The sequence below is a fragment of the Macrotis lagotis genome, chromosome 4 (genome assembly GCF_037893015.1).
Source record: "Macrotis lagotis isolate mMagLag1 chromosome 4, bilby.v1.9.chrom.fasta, whole genome shotgun sequence".
In the NCBI taxonomy this organism is placed as follows: Eukaryota; Metazoa; Chordata; class Mammalia; order Peramelemorphia; family Peramelidae; genus Macrotis; species Macrotis lagotis.
In genome coordinates, this window is record NC_133661.1 from 164945175 (window position 1) to 164964845 (window position 19671).

Genomic DNA, 19671 nt, shown 5'->3' on the forward strand with positions numbered 1-19671 from the left:
TTCTCTGGTGGGGGGGGGGAAGAGAATAGAAAGACTAGGAATTATAAGTAAAATGGGAAAGCAGTACACTTTTATGTGTAGGAAGGATGTCAGATCTTTTATTCACTGCTTCTATAACTTGAACTACAGTTCAAGGTCTCCAGTTTCCTAGTCTATGAATTGAATCAGCTCTATTACTGACTCAGCAGACATGTGATTTTATCTTCTAATACTTCATTTTTTTTATAAAGAGCAAAAGCTCCTAATGTTTATAGTTTTCCTAACTTGTAAGGCTTATGGGCTCCCTATTAAGACTCTAGCCTGAAAGTAGTCTTAAGTAATTTCCTATTAAATCTGTTTCTTTTTAAATTCAATCCATGGCTAGGGTCTTTTCTATTTAAATCTCAATTCTGAGAAATATAATTTGATTTCCAAGTGATAAGACTTTGAATTAGAATTCCTTTTGTCCCCCAGCCCATGTAGCTCCCCCCCTCCAAAGTAGATTTGAACATATATTCTGATAATAATATAAAAATCTGAAGATGTCCTGGGACCAGACACAACTGACCAGTCCATGACAAAGAATTCTCTTCCCCACCAAGGGGAGATTACTGGCTCAGTGGAGGGATGCCTAACTAGCCCCAGGAAAAATTACTATGGGTACAATTTGTCTTGGGCAAGCTCCCACTTTCCAGTGCAGGTGTTTCTTTCCTTCTCCTATGGGACTCCTATTTAAACCAATTTCTGTCTCATTGCCCCAGGAACCTGTTCTCTCTGAGAACAAATTGTCCTGGTTAAAAAGCTATCCCAAAGGCCTACCCTACAGCATGTCAATAACTGATAGGGGCTTAAGGTAGTACCCATACCTAGGAGTATTTGATTTTAATAAAGAAATATTAAAGATCCAAATCTACAAATAGACCATCACCCATCAAAGATTGCTTGTAAAGTTTGCCATGGCAGAATGCCATCTTGCTTATGTTTTATAAGTATGTATATAGGTGATCCTTCTTCTGGTTCTTATAGTATGTGGGTTTGGGGAATGGGGTATAACTTCAGATAAGACCATTGCATTTGGGAGCAAGAACTGAGAATGTAAGTGTGGAAGATTGAGAAAGGCTAGGAGGGTGAAGGGTCTTGAAATAAGCTCATTTGAAATTGGAGAAAGGGGAAAAAAGGGAGACATGACAGGTTTTCTCAATGTTTGAAAGGTTTTCATGTAGAAAAAAGAGCAAACTGTATATCTCTAGAGGGCAAAACCAGGATCAGTTAATGAAGTTACAGGGAGGTAGATATAGAGTCATATATGAGGATGTCCTTCATAATAGGGTGGTCAATGATAGGATATACTGCCTCATGTGATAGAGTTCCCCATCATTGAAAATTACTATTAAACCTGGTTGAATCTATCAAAGATTGTATAGGAAGAGTTTTAATGTTGTCAGGGTAAGTTAGACTTGTTGTTCAATCATTTTCAACTCATGCAACCCTATTTGGGGTTTTCTTGGCAAAGATACTGAAGTGAATTGACATTTCATTCTCCAGCTCCTTTTATGGATGAGGAACTGAGGCAAACCAGGTTAAATGAATTGACCAGGGTCATACAGCTATTAGGTGTATGAAGCTGGATTTGAACTCAGGACAATGTCCATCACTCTAGACTACTTCACCTAGCAGCCCCTGACATTGGTCTAGATAACTAATACCCTTTCCTAAGAATCTGTGATTCTAAATATCTTCTCTGTGGAAGTGAGTGCATAATGGAAATCAAAGCTTCCCTTCTGGACTGATCTTGTGCAGGAGTAGAATAAACACTGTAAGGTGTGATTTTTTTGAATGACTTTTGTCCAAAAGTACTTCTGTTGGGTTCTTTGATATCTGAAATCTCAAAATTAGAGAATCATTTTCCTTTGATGTTGTTAAAAATCATCTTCATCAGCATCTGAGAACACATTAAATCTCAACTATTTTTACCTAATTGTGAATAACTTTTATCAGTTTTTTTTTGGTCAGAGTAGGATCTAAATAAACCACCAAGAGGAAGAGATGAATTATGAAAAAAAGGGGGAAATAGAAGGATGAACATCCCAGTGGGTGACAATCCACTTCACTACTTTACTTTATGGTCAGTTATGCTTCCCCTCCCTTCTTTTAATCTTCTATGTAGAAGATTTATGGAATCCTGACCAATTCCTTCTATCTCTCAATGCTCTCTGAAAGATGACAATTTGCACTGACAGAGGAATCAACTCCTCTAGGCATTCCCACTATCAGTGAAATCACAGGTCCAATCCCTAAGTCTGCCCCTTAAGAGTACATTTAAGAAAAAAACATGCATGCAAGAAATTTTTTTCATCAATAACAAATTGACATGATTTTGGCAACCTTAACAAAGAAGTTTCTGTGCAAAAACTTCTAAATTTACGCTCAAATTTCTGTCTTTCCTTTTAAGAGATACTCAGAGTTTTGTTTTGGAAACTATGGAGCAATATAAAGAGAAATCAAGATATTGGTCTTAAGATAAAGATGTGGGTCTGAAGATAAAGATGTGAATCAAATCAGTGATGTTTAGGTCCCTCCCTACCTTCTTTACAATTTAAAATTCTTAGATAGTTGCCAGGGGTCATGGAATAATTATGTGACTTGCTCAGGATTTCAAAGTCAATATGAATCAGGTAGCAAGACCTGAATCCAAGTCTTCCTGGCTCTGCTTCTCTCTACCACCTTGTCTTTAACCACTAAGACACATTTTAAGCAAAAGACCAGTGATGGTTTGAACATCTATTATGTTTGGTTAGGAACAGAACAGTGATGAGCAAAACCCTAAAGTGGTCAGGCTTATGAAATAAGTTCCCATTGAGAAATGGAGAGGTTTTGTCTTGCTTTTCTCCACATTCATTTCCCTTTCTTGTTTTCCTTTTCAGCAGAACAATCTGTATACTTAAATCACTTTGTTTCAATTTTCTGCCCTTCCAATTTTCCCTGTTCCTAGACTAGCTTCCAAAAATGCTGTTTTGTGCTCTGGTCCCCCAAAGACCTAGAAAATAAAACAGCATAACCATTCCATCTTACATGTACTTACAATGTTCTATTCTTCAGGAAATACCAATTCTTGATACCAAGAATCTGGGGAACCCTTACCAGTTCTTCTCCCCACCACTTCAAGAGAGGATTTTCATAGCTGCTGAAGACAATGCTTTAGGTATAACCTAGGAGATGAGGACCAAAGTTCCATTCTGGGGCCAATTTAGCAAAGAAGAATAATGGAATATTTTGGAAATCAGAAGGAGCTCTGAAGATCTCCCCACCTTAGATAAGTCCTTTCCCGTCTCTAGACCCACTTTGTAACTATGGAGTTAGACAGGATAATCTTTAAAGATTCCTTCCAGCTCTAAATCATTGATCTTATTACTTTGTTAATTTATTTTTCTCCAGTTCAACATTTTCATGACTGGTCTAGCTGCCATTCTACCTTTAAAAAAAGATTCCAGTGTGCTGCACTGGAATAGGCACTCAATGGAATCAAAATAGAATAAATAGAATAGAAATAGAATAAATTGAAATAGAATAAAATGGAGTTGATATCAAAGGATAATGTATAGATCTCATAGAAGGCTCTTTCAGAATCTGAAAAATGTTAAATATCTTCAATATACCTTTTGAAATAGAACTAGAAATTGTTTTTACTTGTTAAAAATCTTACAATGAGCTTTATTTTTTCTTTAAATATCAAGGTTTTAATTTAGAAATGTATGCTCAATTTGTTATTGAAATTGAACGCTCAAATATTATCTTGCTCTGCCTATGAATAGATTGGATTTATCAAGAATCTGGAAAGTATGAGATTTTTTTTATAGGAATAAACAGTGATGAAGGAAACCCAAAAGCAAGAGTCACTTAAGTGGTGGATTTTCAGAATATTCCTCCAATATTCACTCAAGTCCTCTAAGGTTAAGAAATTAATCTTATGAATTCTTAGAAATTGCTCTCAGTTATGGTTAGAAAACATAATGAGTTGTTGAATTAATAATTCTTGGATAAGAGAACTTGAGTCCAAAAAGTAAATAAAATGGACTTTGACAATGGAAAGGAAAATAATTATCTGGGTACAATTATTTAGTATCCTATTCAATTTCTACTTAATGCACTGTATCTTTTTCATTACCCAGCTACTAATCTGTCAAATACAATCACTGCCAAGGTCTTGCTTAACTGTGACAGGATATTGCAGCCATCCCTTTTTATTGATTATCTGTAACTATTTCACGTAAGTTCCCTTTTTACTACAGAAGCCAGTCTATATCATCCAAAATAAATCATTCATGAGAATATCAAATTTAATAGCATGTTTAAAGATCTGGGCAAACATTGAAGTGATATAGAAAAGATTATTATTCTTTCATTATCAATTAACCAGGCATTAAAACTTTCCCATTAGGTTGTGTTGAGATAACACAGTACTTAGAAAATGTAGCTTAATAATAATTGCATAGCTGTAATCTGATATTTTCTTTTAGCAATATGAAAGAGACCCTTGCATTATGGTTATGATCTAGCCAAAGGCGAAGAGAGAAAAAAAAAAAACCTTACAGATCAGAAGCATTCTTAGATTAGAAAATACAGGGAAATCAAATTACACTTACAATCAACATGAATGTCCCCACAAATTCTGCGATCATTTCTTTGGCCAAGGTGTTCTTCAAGATTAATTTGTCTTTGAAGGTTTTTTTCTCCTTTCTGTTCATATTCTGCTTCTTATAGTTACAGGCTGTAGAAAAAGTGGGTCAGGCTTTTCAGTCAGAGTTCAGTTGACACTGGCCAGTTCAGGTAATTCTCCTCAGTTAAGGTTAGAAAGATGATCCTTGCAGCCTCTGGAGTTCTATGACTTCACAGACACTTGGAATCTTGAGATTTTGACATCTGCTTACAGATCCATGAAGATAGCCCACAAAATTCTCTGACTATACAAACCTGGACTCAGAGACTCAAAGTGACCTCCTACTTCATCTGGTGAGGTTTTCCATCACCTGTTTTCAACTCTTTGTTTATATTCGCAAGTTGGAACCTCAATTCTCAAAGTTGATTCCTTTTGAGCCCAATGGATTAATCATTACCTTTATTTTCAAGGTACTTTTTTGCTGTCTTTTTTTTTCAGGAGATGAGAAGAGATGTTATCCGGGATGTCTTGCCAAACCACAGCCTACGGGCTTGAGTCCAGAGGAGATTTACATATTACACAATTACTGCCTTCTAAATTTTTCCTGTTCTGAAGTAAGTGACTGGGGTGTGGTTTGGAATTGTAAAATCCAAAGTGTATATATATATATATATCAAACATACTTTTTTGATCAAACCTAGAAAACATACATTGGAAAAACATGGATTCACACTTCTAGAAGTTTATAGTCCTTTTTTTTTTGGTCTTCTTCCAATATTGATTCAGTCACTTTAACTTTACTGAGATTATCTAGGATCATCTAAACCTTTTTGTAGATGGAGAACTTCAGAAAGGAATGAAATAAAATTAAAAAATAAATAAAATCCTGAAAGATTTACCTTGTCCAGGTTCAGGTAATGAAGCCACAGGAACTGATATACTAGACAGATATCTGAGATAATTTGGATAGGTAATATCTTGTTATCTCTTCAAATTGTTGGATCAATTAAATGTTCTTTCCAGTAAACTTCCCAGTTAAAAATGTAAGTTTTTTTTCAGACTGCCTTCCTATTTACAAAGGAGCCTTTGGATCCAATAAGAAGGGACTATTTTGTTATAGCCATTTCTATAGTGATGGTTGCTTACTGAATCTGAAGAATTATATTTAAATGAAAAAAATAGAGGGAAGAAAACAAAAGACAAATGTGGTCTATGTGGTAACAATTCAGAAAAGTTTTTGTTAAGAATGAATTCTAATTATTCTTGGACACAACAAAATTAACTGGCAGACCATTATTTAGAGCTCACTCCTAGTCTTATCAAGTACTAAAGGTTTTGTTTCCAAACTCAATATGTATTGCAGTGGTTCATGAAGTTGAAGAAACAGAATCCACTCATATCTAAGAACCTGAGCTGTATCTAAGACTTTATATAAAGGCACAGAACCTAGTATTGAAATTGTGTTAGGCCTCTCAACCCTCCCAAGCTGTTACTGGCTTTTTTCCATCCCTGTCTTAGCTCTGCAGGGGGTCATCAGTCATTAGCTTCCAGGGAGGGGGGGCAAGTTGGAAGGAAGGCCTTTCTAATGGAGGGGAGAAAATTAATGAATAGTCTATAGAAACAATGGACTTATTCTGCTTATAAGAAGTCTTCAGAACTGTGAAGTGCAACAAATACCTCCTAGGTCTGTTCTATATGTGATAGTTTAGTGAGCCAGAGTACCACTAGACTTGAATCACAAAAATGAATTAGAAATGTTTTACCACAGGCAAGTTTTTGTGCTTTAGTTTCCTCATTTTTGAGATAGAAAAAGTAATATTTATACTACTTGTTTCTTATAATTGTTTATGGAACTCAAATGTTATTATATATATAATATATATATATATACACACACACACACACATATATATATATATAATATGTGCCTTGCAAACTTTAAAGCCCTACATATTTTCTAGTTATAATTATTAGTTATTTAATATTGTGAGTATGAATAAAGAGGTCAGCTAGATTGTAATGGAGATATTTACTTTTTTTTTCCTATCAACAAGAAAAAAGTTTCCTTTCAATTTCCTTCACTAGGCAGTAGTTCATAGTGAAAAGAGATCTGTACCTGGAATCAGGTAGATAAATGAAGCCTCATTAGCTGAATAATCTGGGCAAGTCACTTAACCTCTCTTGACTATTTTCTTAACTTTAAAATGAGTATAACAACATTTACCTCACAGTGTTGTTTGTGAGGATCAAATTATAATGTATTTTTTTAAAAAGCATATAGCAAAGTTAGTATAGAGTTGATCCTATAAAAATGCTTATTTCTTCTCTCCCTTCTTGTTTTCACCATCCTAACACCTAAACAAATACACTTAAACTTCGAAATCAATCACAAAAATCTAAGAGTTCATGAGAGAATAAGGATGATGGGGATGTCTATAGATAACAAAATTCCTTTCCCCCCACTGACTTTTTACTTGCTAATTCATGATTGAAAGGTTAGTAGTTAGATCTCTTTCAACTCCTAGTCTTCTAATTTTGTATTTATACATGTATTCGACATACAAAAGGAACCTACTACATGTAGATTCACTGCACAAGATGCTGTCTATGAGATGAAGTAGATGAATTACAAAGGCATATTTGTCAGAGTGGGCAGGTAGGTGGTGAAGTGAATAGAATACTGGATCTGAAGCCAAAAAGACTCCTTTCCTTAGTTCAAATCTGTTCTCCGATACTTTCTAGATTGGATAAGTTACTGGATAAGTTATTTAACCTCATTTCCTCAATTTCCTTATCTGTAAAATGAACTAGAAAAGGAAATGGCAAACCATTCCAGCATCTTTGCTAAAAAAAATGACCTCCAAGTGGGGTCAGATACTAGCTGTGTGGGCATGTCACTAAACCCTATTTGCCTCAATTTCCTCATCTGTAAAATGGAAAGAAAATGGAAAAACACTCTAGTATCCTTCCCAAGAAAACCCCCAAATTGGGTCAACACAAGTTGAAAACAAGTGAACACTTATTCTTTTATTTATTGATATCTCAGGACAGTACTTTTGTTAGAGAACAGTTTTTTTGTGACCCCCTAAATAGGATCATGAAGAGTTGTATCTAACTGAAAAAAGACTGAACAATAACATTGGACAATCTCTTAAAGGCAGCTATAGAATAATGGAAGAATATATTTGTGTGTGTGTGTGTGTGTGTGTGTGTGTGTGTGTGTGTGTGTGTCTATAATACAGTGCAGAAATTGGAGAACTATAAAAAAGAGACAACAGGAGTAAATAGAGGGATAGGTTACTTCTAGCAACTAGAAATCTGGGCAATTTTCATAAAAGATGTTAGTATTGAATCTAACCATAAAGGATGGACAAGATTTCAAGTAGTATTCTTTGCTTAAAGGGCTAAGCAAAAAACCCCCAAAACTGTGCATACCCTCTGACCCAGCAATTCCACACTAGGCCTGTATCCTAAAGAGATCAAATTAAAAGGAACAGTACCCATTTGTACAAAAATATTTATAGCAGCTCTTTGTATGTGGTGGTAAAAGAATTGGAAACTGAAGGGATGTCCATTTATCGAGGAATGTCTGAACAAGTCATGATTGTGATGTAATACTATTGTCCTTTAAGAAAGGAGAAAGGAGATGGTTTTAGAAAAACCTGGGAAGACAGATGAGCTAGCATAAAGTGAAATGAGCAGAACTGGAAGAACATTGTGTCCAATAACAACATAGTAAAGATAATCAACTATGAAAAACTTAGCTACAAAGAACTAAGATCAATCGATACAAAAGAAGCATGACAGTTTTAAAGGATTCAAAATGAAAAAAATGCTATTCACTTCCAGAATTTTTCCACTTTATTTTATTTTTTTACTTTTTGTTGCTTTTCTTACTGCAATCCTATGAGGCAGATATTATTTAACTGGTTTTACAGTTGAAGAGACTGAGGCAAAAAGATTTCAAAAGATTTGAAGAGAGTCACAAATCTAGGAAGCACCAGAGACAATATGAACATTAAAAGTATAAATACAATGTATAAAAGATTAATATTAAATTGCCTGGAGGCAGTTAGATGGCATAATGGAGAGAGCAGTAGTTCTGGAGGCAGAAGACCTGAATTCAAATACAGCTTCATATACTTAGTGTCTGACAAGTCACTTGACCTCTTTATTGTCTCAATTTCTTCATTTGTAAAATGATAATTAAAACAGTACTTCTCAGGATTATTGTATCAAATGAGACATTTTCAAAGTGCTTAGCATAATGCCTAGCAGATTGTAGGTGCTATATGTATTAATTATTTTCATAATTAGTGTTATTATCATTGTATGTATTAGTAGCAGGGTTCATTTGGGGAATCTTAAGTATTCTGGTTTGGATATATCAAAGGGTCAGAGAATTGTGAATTTAGAGATGGAAGAAGGCTCATCTAGTTCAATCACCTTCTTTCATAGATGAGGAAGCTGAAACTCTAGGAGGTAAAGATCTCAAAGGTAGTAAGTGGCAGAACCAGGAGTCTGATTCTCTGAATTAGACCTGGATGTACAATATAAAAGTTATCTTTCCATTGTACAGAAGGAAATAAGATTAAAAAGGTAAATTGATTTTAGCTCATGGAAAACCTTGTATATTCTTGTATGAAAAGTTTATACTTTAATGAGGCAACATACCAGTTTTGAAATAGGGGAAAGGCATGATCAGGGTTGTGATTTAGGGAGATTGTTTTGTCAGTAGTGTATAAAATGAACTGAATAGGAGAAGATATTGAAAATGTGGAGATCAATTAATAAGTTATTGAACCAGACAGACAGAAGGTAATAAGGTAGTGAGGTAGGATAATATGTAGATAATTTGATCCCATAAAGCCACAGAAATAGAGTTTATGAAAATGTGAATAGCTGATAGAGAAACCCTTAGTTCCTCAGTATGGTTGAATTCCTGGAATGAAGGCTTGCACTACAATGGTAACCATGGGGATGGAAAAGCTGGATAAATAGAATGTAAGCTCCTTGAAGGCAGGGACTATTTAACTTTTGTCTTTTATTCCTGCAGATAATAGATACCTGATAAAAGCTTGTTGATGAATGGATGATTGAATGAATGAACAATGGATGAATGACTCAATTCTGTCTTCCAGAATCCCCAGATTCTTTCAAAGCACTGCTTAGGAGCCACTTCCACTGTGAAGACTTTGCTGATTCCCCCTATTTGCACTTTATCCCTCTTGAATTTCCTTATCATAGTATATATGCCCCCCCCCCCCCCCAGAACAGACTGAACTCTTAGGAAAAAAAAGGAAATGTTCCGTCAACTAGCATAGGACTTAGACCACTGCAAGTATTTAATATTTGTTGGATCGAACTACCCAAAGCCCCAGAAGTGGTGCCAATGTCAGTTGCCACTGCCAGATTTTTGAATACAGTTCCCTTTATTCTAAATCATGGAATCTTTCCACCATGCTGTCTTGAATTGGTCACTGAGAACAGTGTTCTATTAATGCCCACAGCAACCATGGCAATATTGGATATATCATGAGTACTTCATGAATACTTTTAAATTGGGTGTATCCCTACCTAGTAAATGCTACAGTATATATTCTCACTATGCCTCAAATATTTCAGGAGATCTTTGGAAATAATAATAATCTCTGATTTAATTGATGTGACTACTCTTACTTTGCAAATTATAGCTCTTCCATACCCTTAACAGATGGTGTCCTAAATTGCCGAGGTCACAAAAGGCATATATCCTCTTGTTCAGCCTTTCAGCAATGGGCCTCTGCTGCTTCTCAGATCCCAGCTCTTTTTTGTTGGTTAGCACTTGCCATAATTTCCACATTGCTGTCCTAGCTTTGAAGAAATCAGTCACTACTAGGCATCATAGGAAATATGAAGAGCGAGCACTTGAAGTCAGAGAACCCAGGTTCAAATCCTCACTTCTATCTGCTGCCTCTCTGATTTTAATCAAGTCACTTAACTTTTGTGGGCCTCAGCTGCTGCTTGTGCAAAGTGAGGGGGCTGGACTGCATGAGGTCTAAGGTCCATTTCAGCTCTAAAATTGGGATATTGTTCTTAATATAACTGCAGAAGTATCATGTTCTTCCCCAACAATTTCTCCTGATGGTAGAAATTATCTCTCCTTATATTGGTCTCAAAACCATCCTTTCTTTTTATTCCCTTTGTTGAAACAGAGATTTATCACTTCACATCCTGCATCTTTACCGTCTTACAATCAGTTGACTGAAAGCACCTCATAATTGATAACCTTGCCTCTTGTGTGGTTCTCTAATTAATTCTACACATGTTAAATAATTAATCAATAAAATTAAGCACCTACTATGTTTAGGTACTATGCTAAGAGCTGAGGATACAAAGAAAGACAAAAGACAATTCCTGCACTCAATTAACATGCAATACAATGAAGATGATGCAAACAAATAAATTCAAAATAAAATGTCTTAAAATACTACTTTCATCCTATCATTAATTCATACTTGAAAATGACCAAAAAGACATCACCATGTTGGGGTCAAGGTACAGTGTGTCCAATTGTGACTGAATAGACCAATAAGAATTCTATCTTAGATTGGGTACAAGGAGTCCATAAGAACACTTGGAATGGGGATGTCTCTAAATTTGCACTTTTTACATTTCTTTTGAGCTATTGCATTTCTGCTTTTTTTCAAAGAGCACAGTAATTTCTTTTATGTGGGCACGTCATATTGACTCCCATATTTCACAATTCCAAAGTTTTTCATGGAGACCTTGAGAATGTCCTTATACTGCATCTTCTGCCCTCCATGTGAGCAAAAGCCTTGTGTGAGTTCTCTGTAAATTAGTCTTTTAGACAAAAAGTACTTTTGTCACTTGAGCTATGAGACCTGTACATTAGAGTTACACTCTCTACAAAAGAGGTTGAAAGCTAAACAGTGAGTCAAACAAAAGACCTCAGTGTCCATTACTTTATTTCACCAGGTGCTCTTCAGAGTCTTCCCAAGGCAATTCAAATGGTACTGTCCAGGTTTCACAGACATAAATATTGAGGTCAGCATAACAGCTCTGAAGAGTCAGTTTTGTAGGCAGTTTAATACTTCTTTTCTTTCACACTTATTTTGGAGCCTCCCCAAAATTGAACTAACTCTCTGACAATGTGTACATCACTTTTATCATCTATGTGTATAACCCTGAAAAGTAAACTGCCAACATAGGTGAACTTATTCACAGTATTCAAAATTTCTCCATTTGCATGAACTAGTGATTCCATATATGGATGGTGTAGTGCTGGCTGGTGGTGAACTTCTCTTAGTAATAATTGTCATGTCCAAATTAACATAAGGGACAGAGAATCAAACCATAGCATTACATCTCAGACTCAGAGGCTGAATTGAGTACACAGACTTCTGCAAACAAAGTCAGGCAGAAACTCTTCCTCTACTTTAGTCTTGACTTGTAGACTTTTCAAGTTAAATAATTCACTATCAGTGCAGTAACTGACCTTGATACTGTTCTCATCCTTAAGGAATATATCTGACAACATGGATGAAATGTATGAGAACAAGCATACAACCCTGCTGTAGTCCATGGTGACTGAGAAAAGTCTGGAAAGGGTGAGAGTATTGTCCATTTATCTAGAACCTGTGTAAGCATGCCATCATGAGACAGGTGTGCAATAGTAATGTACTTCTCTGAGCAACCAAATTTAACCATGAACTTCCACAAGCCCTCCCAACTGACAGTCTTAGAGGTCTTAGTCAGATCTACAAGTGTTATATACTCTGTTCTGCTCCTGGTATTTCTCCTGAAGTTGTTGGGCAACAAACACCATATCAACCGTTCAACTCTTTCTGAAGCCACACCAACTCTCAGGTAGATGACCATCTTCCAGGTGAAGGATTAGCCTATTAAGGAGGACTCTGGCAAGAATCTTGGCCAGTAGCGTCTGAATAGATCCTGCCTCTCTAACTGTGATTGTCACAGGACATCTATTTCCTTTACCTTTATAGAGATAGACAATAGAGGTATCCTTTTCTGGAGGGTGACCTCCTCTTGCCATATAACCTGGAGGATTTTTGTTATGCTTTTGTATGAGCAGTAAACCCTCTGTCTTATAAATCTCATCTGGAATAGAATTAGCACCAGGTGCTTTGCCACACAAGTGGAGCCTAATGGCATTCAAAACCTTTTCTTAAGTTACAAGTTTGACTAGTGAGGGATTGACTTCAATCTGAGTTAAGCGGTCACTTTTTATTACTGATTGATGATGGTCTGTTGAGAGCTCTATGGATGTGTTCAGCACATCTCTCAAAGATCCTGTCCTTATCATTAATCAATGTAGCTCCATCAGCACTGAATAACTGAGGGTAGGTCCCTACTTACTGAAGTAAGCAGATCAAGGTTAGATTAGGTGAAGCAGACAATTTTTAGGGCACACTTTTTGCCCCTTTCTAATGGCAGTGGGTGAGCCATACAGTTTTTTTTAAAGACTGCTCAAATATTTCTGAATTCCCTTACTGCTTCAATCCAGTGAGAAGCTGATCCTGTGGTCTTTGGCCCTTAAATAGCTTTCAGGATATCATAAAAGTACTTTGAATTGTTACTTTCAGCATAAAACAAATTTTATCTGCCTTCTTACTGATCCAGGAATTCTGCATCTTTAAATTTTGCTTGTACTCTCTTTTACCACCTTCTTGGAGATGGATGAGCTATCCTGTATTTTTTACTTAGCAGCTTCTGAATTTCCCCATTTTTGTCAAAACAGTTTTGATATTTATGAATGTTCTGTCTCAGGAGAAGTAAAAGCTGTGCTATACACTAAATCTTTGAAAGCTGTCCACTCCTTTTCTGTTCCACAATTGCAAACTCTGCATTGGTTTAGCTTTCCCTACATGTTAGCAACAAACTGTTCCCTCTTGGAGAAGCACTCTAATTCATTGATATTAATTCTTTAGATAGTTTTCTTGCCTTGGGGATACTGTTTTTTGTTGAATGTAAATATTTAGCTTCGAGAGGATAAGTCTCTGATCAGTACAACACTCTGAACCACATGTCACCTTCATGCCTCTCCCATCCTGATGTCTCTTCATTTTACAGTGACATAGTCTATTAAATGCCAATATTTGTTTCAGGAGTGCATCCGTGAAATTTTATTGCACTTAGGTAAATGGAGATGAGAAGGTCATGAGACCCAAGAGTATTCAGTGGTAAATGACCATTGCTGTTGCTGTTTCCAACACTGTTCCTCTCAAAAACTCTGCCATGTCTGATTGTTTGTGCCTATTCTATTTGGGCACTGAAGTCACCCAGAATTATGAGCTTGTCCTATGTTGACACCTTGTTGATGAGGATCTTTGCATCACAAAACTTTTCTTTAACCATATCAAGATTCATGGTGGTGGGAGCATACACACTGATAACAGTGGTGTGGTACTTTCCTGCATTGCCTTGAGTCTGTTGTTCCTTTTGGGAAGTATAGGAGCTTGTTGACTAGATTATATTTGATTGTGAAATCTAAGTCAACTTCATAGTATTCCTCATCACAGCTATCACTCCAGAAAAAGTTGTATCCAGCTCTGACTTTGATATTTTGGATCTTCATTTGCCAGCCTTGTTTCACTCAAGGTTGGCATTTGAATGTGATATCTGCTGAATTCTCAAGCATTGAGAGCTATTTGTCTTTCAGGTCTTTTGGATTTCATGTTGTTCATAATTGTGCACACAGTCCAAGAATCAATAGAGTGGAATAATTTTCCCCAAAATTTTTGTCCTTTTTTGTGTGTATTTTGATAGTAGGGTAGGGTCCCTGCCTACTGAAGTAAGCAGATCAAGGTTAGATTAGGTAAAGCTGACAATTTTTAGGGCACGTTTTTTGTCCCTTTCTGATGGCAGTAGGTGAGCCATACAGTCTTTTAAAAATGATGCTCAAACATTGAATTCCCTTACTGCTTCAATCCAGTGAGAAGATGACCCATGGTCTTGGGCTGTCTGTATGCTAGATTGTGACTCTGCAGCTCCCAGTATATCTGTACCTGCTTCTTTGTCACTTGCCCATTGCCACAGGACTTCAAGGTAGGCAAAAATGGTAAAATGGCATGGGGATGTCTTTTGACATTGGAGTTAAGTTAGGAAAAATTGCTCAAAGCTATCAGCCTCACTTTCCCTTACAGAGTTAAAATAAAGGTCTGATGGCAAGATGAAAGTCAAGATTACTGATGTTAATTTGGGATTCAGTCATTGACATTGTTGTCTTTAATGTCTGACCAAGCTATAATTACTCCACAGTACTGGTTTCCATTGCCTTAGAGTCTATTGAAACAAACTGGTTGTATCTGCCTAGCTACCAGGCAAGTTTTCACATGCTTGGGGTAGACATCCCCACTAACTCATTGTTGAGTTTGAAGTCTTTGGATACCCTCAATTTGGTTTAGCCCATACTGAAATGGTTTTTTACTAAGGTGTGGCTGCTGCACATGCTATAGCTTCTAGGAGTCACAGATGAGAATTGGATGGCAGATGGATACCAAAGGTAGAGATACCCCTGAAAAAGGGTTCAGCAATCCTCTCACCAGAGGTGATAGTCTTCCCTTAAAACTCCATGCACCCCTACCTCTTATCAGTTTTCAAAGAACCTTCAAGGTCTTCCTATTGCTTTCTTTTTTTTTGCCTTTTAAATTTTGTAGAAGTTCTATTTGTTTATATCTTTACTTCTCCAATGAATCACCCTTCTCCAGTAGAACCTCCTTAATAATAAATTTGTATTATTAAGCAAAAAATATGAAAGCAACACTTTGGATATTTAAAACAATACTTAATGCAGGAGGCAGGGACCTTGCCCTACTACTAAATACTTGGAAAAAAAGAGACAAAACTTTTTGGAAAGATAATTTCCCTCACCATTGCATGTGTCATCTCACACCTACTGTCTAACACTTTTAAACAAGAGTTAGAAGGTTTCCTTTATCATCAAGTCCTCTAAAGTTATATTTGCATTTGATTAGATTGCATTGATTAGAGTCTCAGTCAATGTCATTTTCCTTTATATTACTGTGATCTTTGTAGAAATTTTTCTTTGTGTTTTAACTTGCTGACATCACCTCATATAAGTCTTCATATAAATATGCTAGGTTTCTCTGAATCCATTCCTTTCTTTGTTTCTTATGGTACAATAATATTCCATTACATGCATATACCACAGTCAGTTTGATCATTTCCTGATTGAAAGTGCTGCTTACAAATATTTTCTCTATTTTAATATAATTTCAAAGGATTTTTCAGAATAGTTCCACCACTATTAATGTGCTTATATTCTTTTATTTAGCATTTTTGCCCTTATAACAACAACTTCTTTACCAATCAGTTAAGTAAACTCAAGAAACATTTTTTAAACACCTGGCATTATATGTTCAGACACTGTGCTAAGTGCTGGAGAATACAAAAAAAAAAAAAAGAAAACAAAAAGGTCAAGGACAGTGCCTGACTTCCAGAAGCTCATGCTCTAATGGCAGAGCTCATTTTTGTTGTTGTTGTTTACTTTTGTCTGACTCCTTATAATCCCACTTAGAGTTTTCTTGGCAAAGATTCTGGTGTGCTTTTCCACATCCTTCTCCAACTTGTTTTACAGATGAGGAAACTGAGACAAACAAGATTAAGTGACTTGTCCAGGATCATACAGCCAGTGTCTGAGGGCAGATTTAAACACTCAAAAGATGAGTCTTCCCAACTCCAAGTCCAGGTTCTATCCATTGCACTTCCTAACTGCTCTAAAACTCATTTACATTGTCTTTTATACTCCTTAGCCTGTCATCTGAGACCTTGAAGAGTCTGGTCCCTTTTACTTCCTGAATATCATTCAGTTCAATTCAACATTTATTAACTTTTACTATGCTAGGCTCTGACTCATCTGTTTCCTCAACAAAAATTCTTTGCAACAACCAGACTGATCCATTTTCTCCAAATCTTGGCTTCAGTCATTCACTCATCTCTCATGCTGCCTTTCCCCTCCAAATCAAACACACACTTACAATATCTCCTTTTGATCTATCCAAATTCTACTGGTCCTCTGAGACCCTTTATCATTCTAGGAGGCAGTGTGGTTCAGAGGAAAGCATGTTGGATCTGGAGTTGGGGGACTGGGAAGTTCTGACTTTGGTTATGGAGATGTGCACATTAGACATTGTCCTTAAAGTAACCTGGAAAACAGTTTGGATAATAAATTAAGTTGCCAATGATCTGTCATTTTAATCTATTTTATAAAATGTATTTTCCTATCAAGATTTCTTAATGGTATTTCTGCTTCTTCTTAAAAAGCCCTATCCCTTGGGGCTGAGAAGAAAACAAGTCTTAACCTGTAGCAGTCAGTCATTTAGCAAGTATTTAATAAACTTTGAAAATACAAAAATATGCCAAAAAGACAGTCCCTGCCCTCAAGGAGCTTACTTTCTCCTGGGGAAAACATATAAAAGCTGAAGGGGAAGGGAGGGAAGAGAAGGTTCAATAAGTTCAAAAAAGATGATCCAGAAACAAAGAAGGCATTTTGGCTTACTAGCTATTTGATTTTATTGCAATACAATTTCTCCTCTACTTTAGTTACTTACTCATTTGTTTTAGGTTATATGTAGATTTCATGACAGTATGCCAGTCTTTAAAAGATTTATTGTTGCACCTGTTTGTAGCTAGATTAGAGCCTGGGAGTGCTACCAAAAGGTATATCGACTCAGGAGACACTGAGGACACACCACCATTCATTGCTGCCATTTATGATCAAAGTCAACCTTGACTCCATAGTTTCTCTCATCCCACATATTTTCTCACCTGTTAAGCTTTGTCACTTCTACCTACACAGAATCTCTTGTATTCATTCCTGTCTCTTCTTTCAGACATCTGCACAGTTCTGGACATCAATCCTGCTTGGCTAGATTATTGAAATAGTCAACTAATTGGTTTCCATGTTTTAAGTCTCTCCCCTATTCAATCTAATCACACAATTGGCAAAGCGATGTCCTAAAACACAGACCTGGCCATGGTACTCCCCCTATTCAATCAACTTTAGTAGTTCCTGATTACTATCTCTAAGATCAGAAGGAGTGAAGACTAGGAATTTGTAGGTATGCAGGGATTCGTATCAGAGTAGGCACCCAGGTAGGAAGAGAGGTAGATTACTATGCTGTAAATTCTGTTGTCCTCCCCCTTAAGTTATGCCAGTTTTTCAGGGAAGGGAATGCTTTGATCCTATATTAGGATGGCAATTTTCTTTGAGCTCTCCCTGGTTTTTGGAGGGGAAAAGAAAGTTGTTGTGGAGTATAAGATAATCTAAAAAATTAGACCTAAGAAATAGCTGTATCACTGTGAATGTTAAGTCTTTAGCAAAAAACATTTAACTTAACTAGTCATAGTCTTGTATTAATAAAGACAAGGTCATGGATTCGATTCTGTGTCATTTAGCTTGGTTCCATTCTATGACCATGGACAACGTCTTTAACCCTACACAATGTTAGTTACACAGTATAGAGGTTTATTCCAAATTCATAATCATCAATGGGGAAAAATCATATACTTTATTAATTATGGATTAGATAGCTGCATTAATGTTGTAAGTCTTATATCATAATCAGAGACAGACTTGTATTGGCAATGTCCTTGTTTTTGTTTTTGTTGTTGTTGATAGGCAGTTGCCCTTGGAGGAAGAAAGACCTAGGTTAGGGCCCATCTCTGACAAATTGATTATATGACTCCATGCAAGTTGCTTGATATCTCAGAACTCTATAAATTGCAAAGGATGTGCCAAACTACCTTGGTTGAATGATTTTCATCATTTAGGAATTTTCTTTGGGTCTACCTACTATCCTCTTTGAGAATTCTCTCCCCTTTGAGAACAAAAGATGAATGTCAAGAATTACTGTTACCTGTGGCTCCAGAAAGTGATAGTAAGCACAATGGCCACACCCAGCTAAAACTGTTTCAGCAGAGATGCTAAAATAGTTGAGGGTAACTGATCTGGCCTCACATCTGTTGGTGAGTTGGGGGGGGATGTCTACCCTAAGCATGTGAAGACCTCTCCAGCAAATCAGCAGATGAGAACAATTTTTTTTTTCCAAGGACCATGAAGGCAGTTGTAGAGGGTGCTGCAGAGCACTTGGTGAGGAATCACACAAACTTTCCAGGATTGGGGAAAAGACACCACCAGTCATCTTGACTTTGGCCCTGTACTGGTCTTTGAAGAGAGTAAGGCTGATGATTTTGTGCAACTCTGCTTCACTTAAATCCAGTTTATGGGGTGGCTAGGTGGTGCAGTGGATAGAGCACCGGCCCTGGAGTCAAGAGTACCTGAGTTCAATTCTGACCTCAGACACTTAATCATTACTAACTGTGTGGAGTTGGGCAAGCCACTTAATCCCATTTGCCTTGCAAAAAAAAACCCCTTAAAAAATGTAAATCCAGTTTACACTTAAGTCAACACATTATTCTATATCTTCAAAATGAAGGATGAACAACAATAACCTAACACTTTAAAGTTTGCTAAGCATTTTATTATCACTGTCTCTTGTCAAAATAGACCTGAGAAATGAGGGCTATTTATTTTTGTTTGTTTTTCACTCTGTTAAATAAAAGCTTCTTGAAACTCATTCTTTGTATTTATATTCCTAGCACCTATGATAAAGTCCAGTACTTAAAAAGCAGTTATTGAGTTAAGTTGAAAAGTACTAGGTAAAAAAAAGTATTTTCTCTCCCAAAGGATTCTTCACTAAAGTTCTGTCATATCTTTAAGAGAAGGATCCACCACACTTAAAACAGAGAGGAAGAATTTACTTCTCTCAGGATTTCATTGGGAATGTAATCCTTCTATTCCTCTAAAGGGGGAGTATCCTCTTCCAGTGGCTCCCACTATACATGTACAGAGCTATCTGGATCACTTTTTTTAAAAAGGTTTTTGCAAGGCAATGGGGTTAAGCCGCTTGCTCAAGGACACACAGCTAGGTAATTATTAAGTGTCTGAGATCGGATTTGAACTCAGGTACTCTTGACTCCAGGGCAGGTGC

General features: G+C 36.4%; 1 protein-coding gene and 1 pseudogene across 1 annotated transcript in view; one reads left to right on the forward strand and one right to left on the reverse strand.

The window, feature by feature from the left end:
- The window catches only part of LOC141521730 (aquaporin-9-like), a 55000-nt gene extending 49925 nt beyond the window's left edge, over positions 1 to 5075 (reverse strand). Inside the window, exon 1 of the mRNA XM_074234576.1 lies at positions 4623 to 5075. Within this exon, the coding sequence (XP_074090677.1) occupies positions 4623 to 4724 (102 nt within the window). The 5' untranslated portion in view covers positions 4725 to 5075. The remainder of the gene's footprint in view (positions 1 to 4622) is intronic.
- The window catches only part of LOC141521729 (la-related protein 7 pseudogene), a 61454-nt pseudogene continuing 46666 nt past the window's right edge, over positions 4884 to 19671 (forward strand).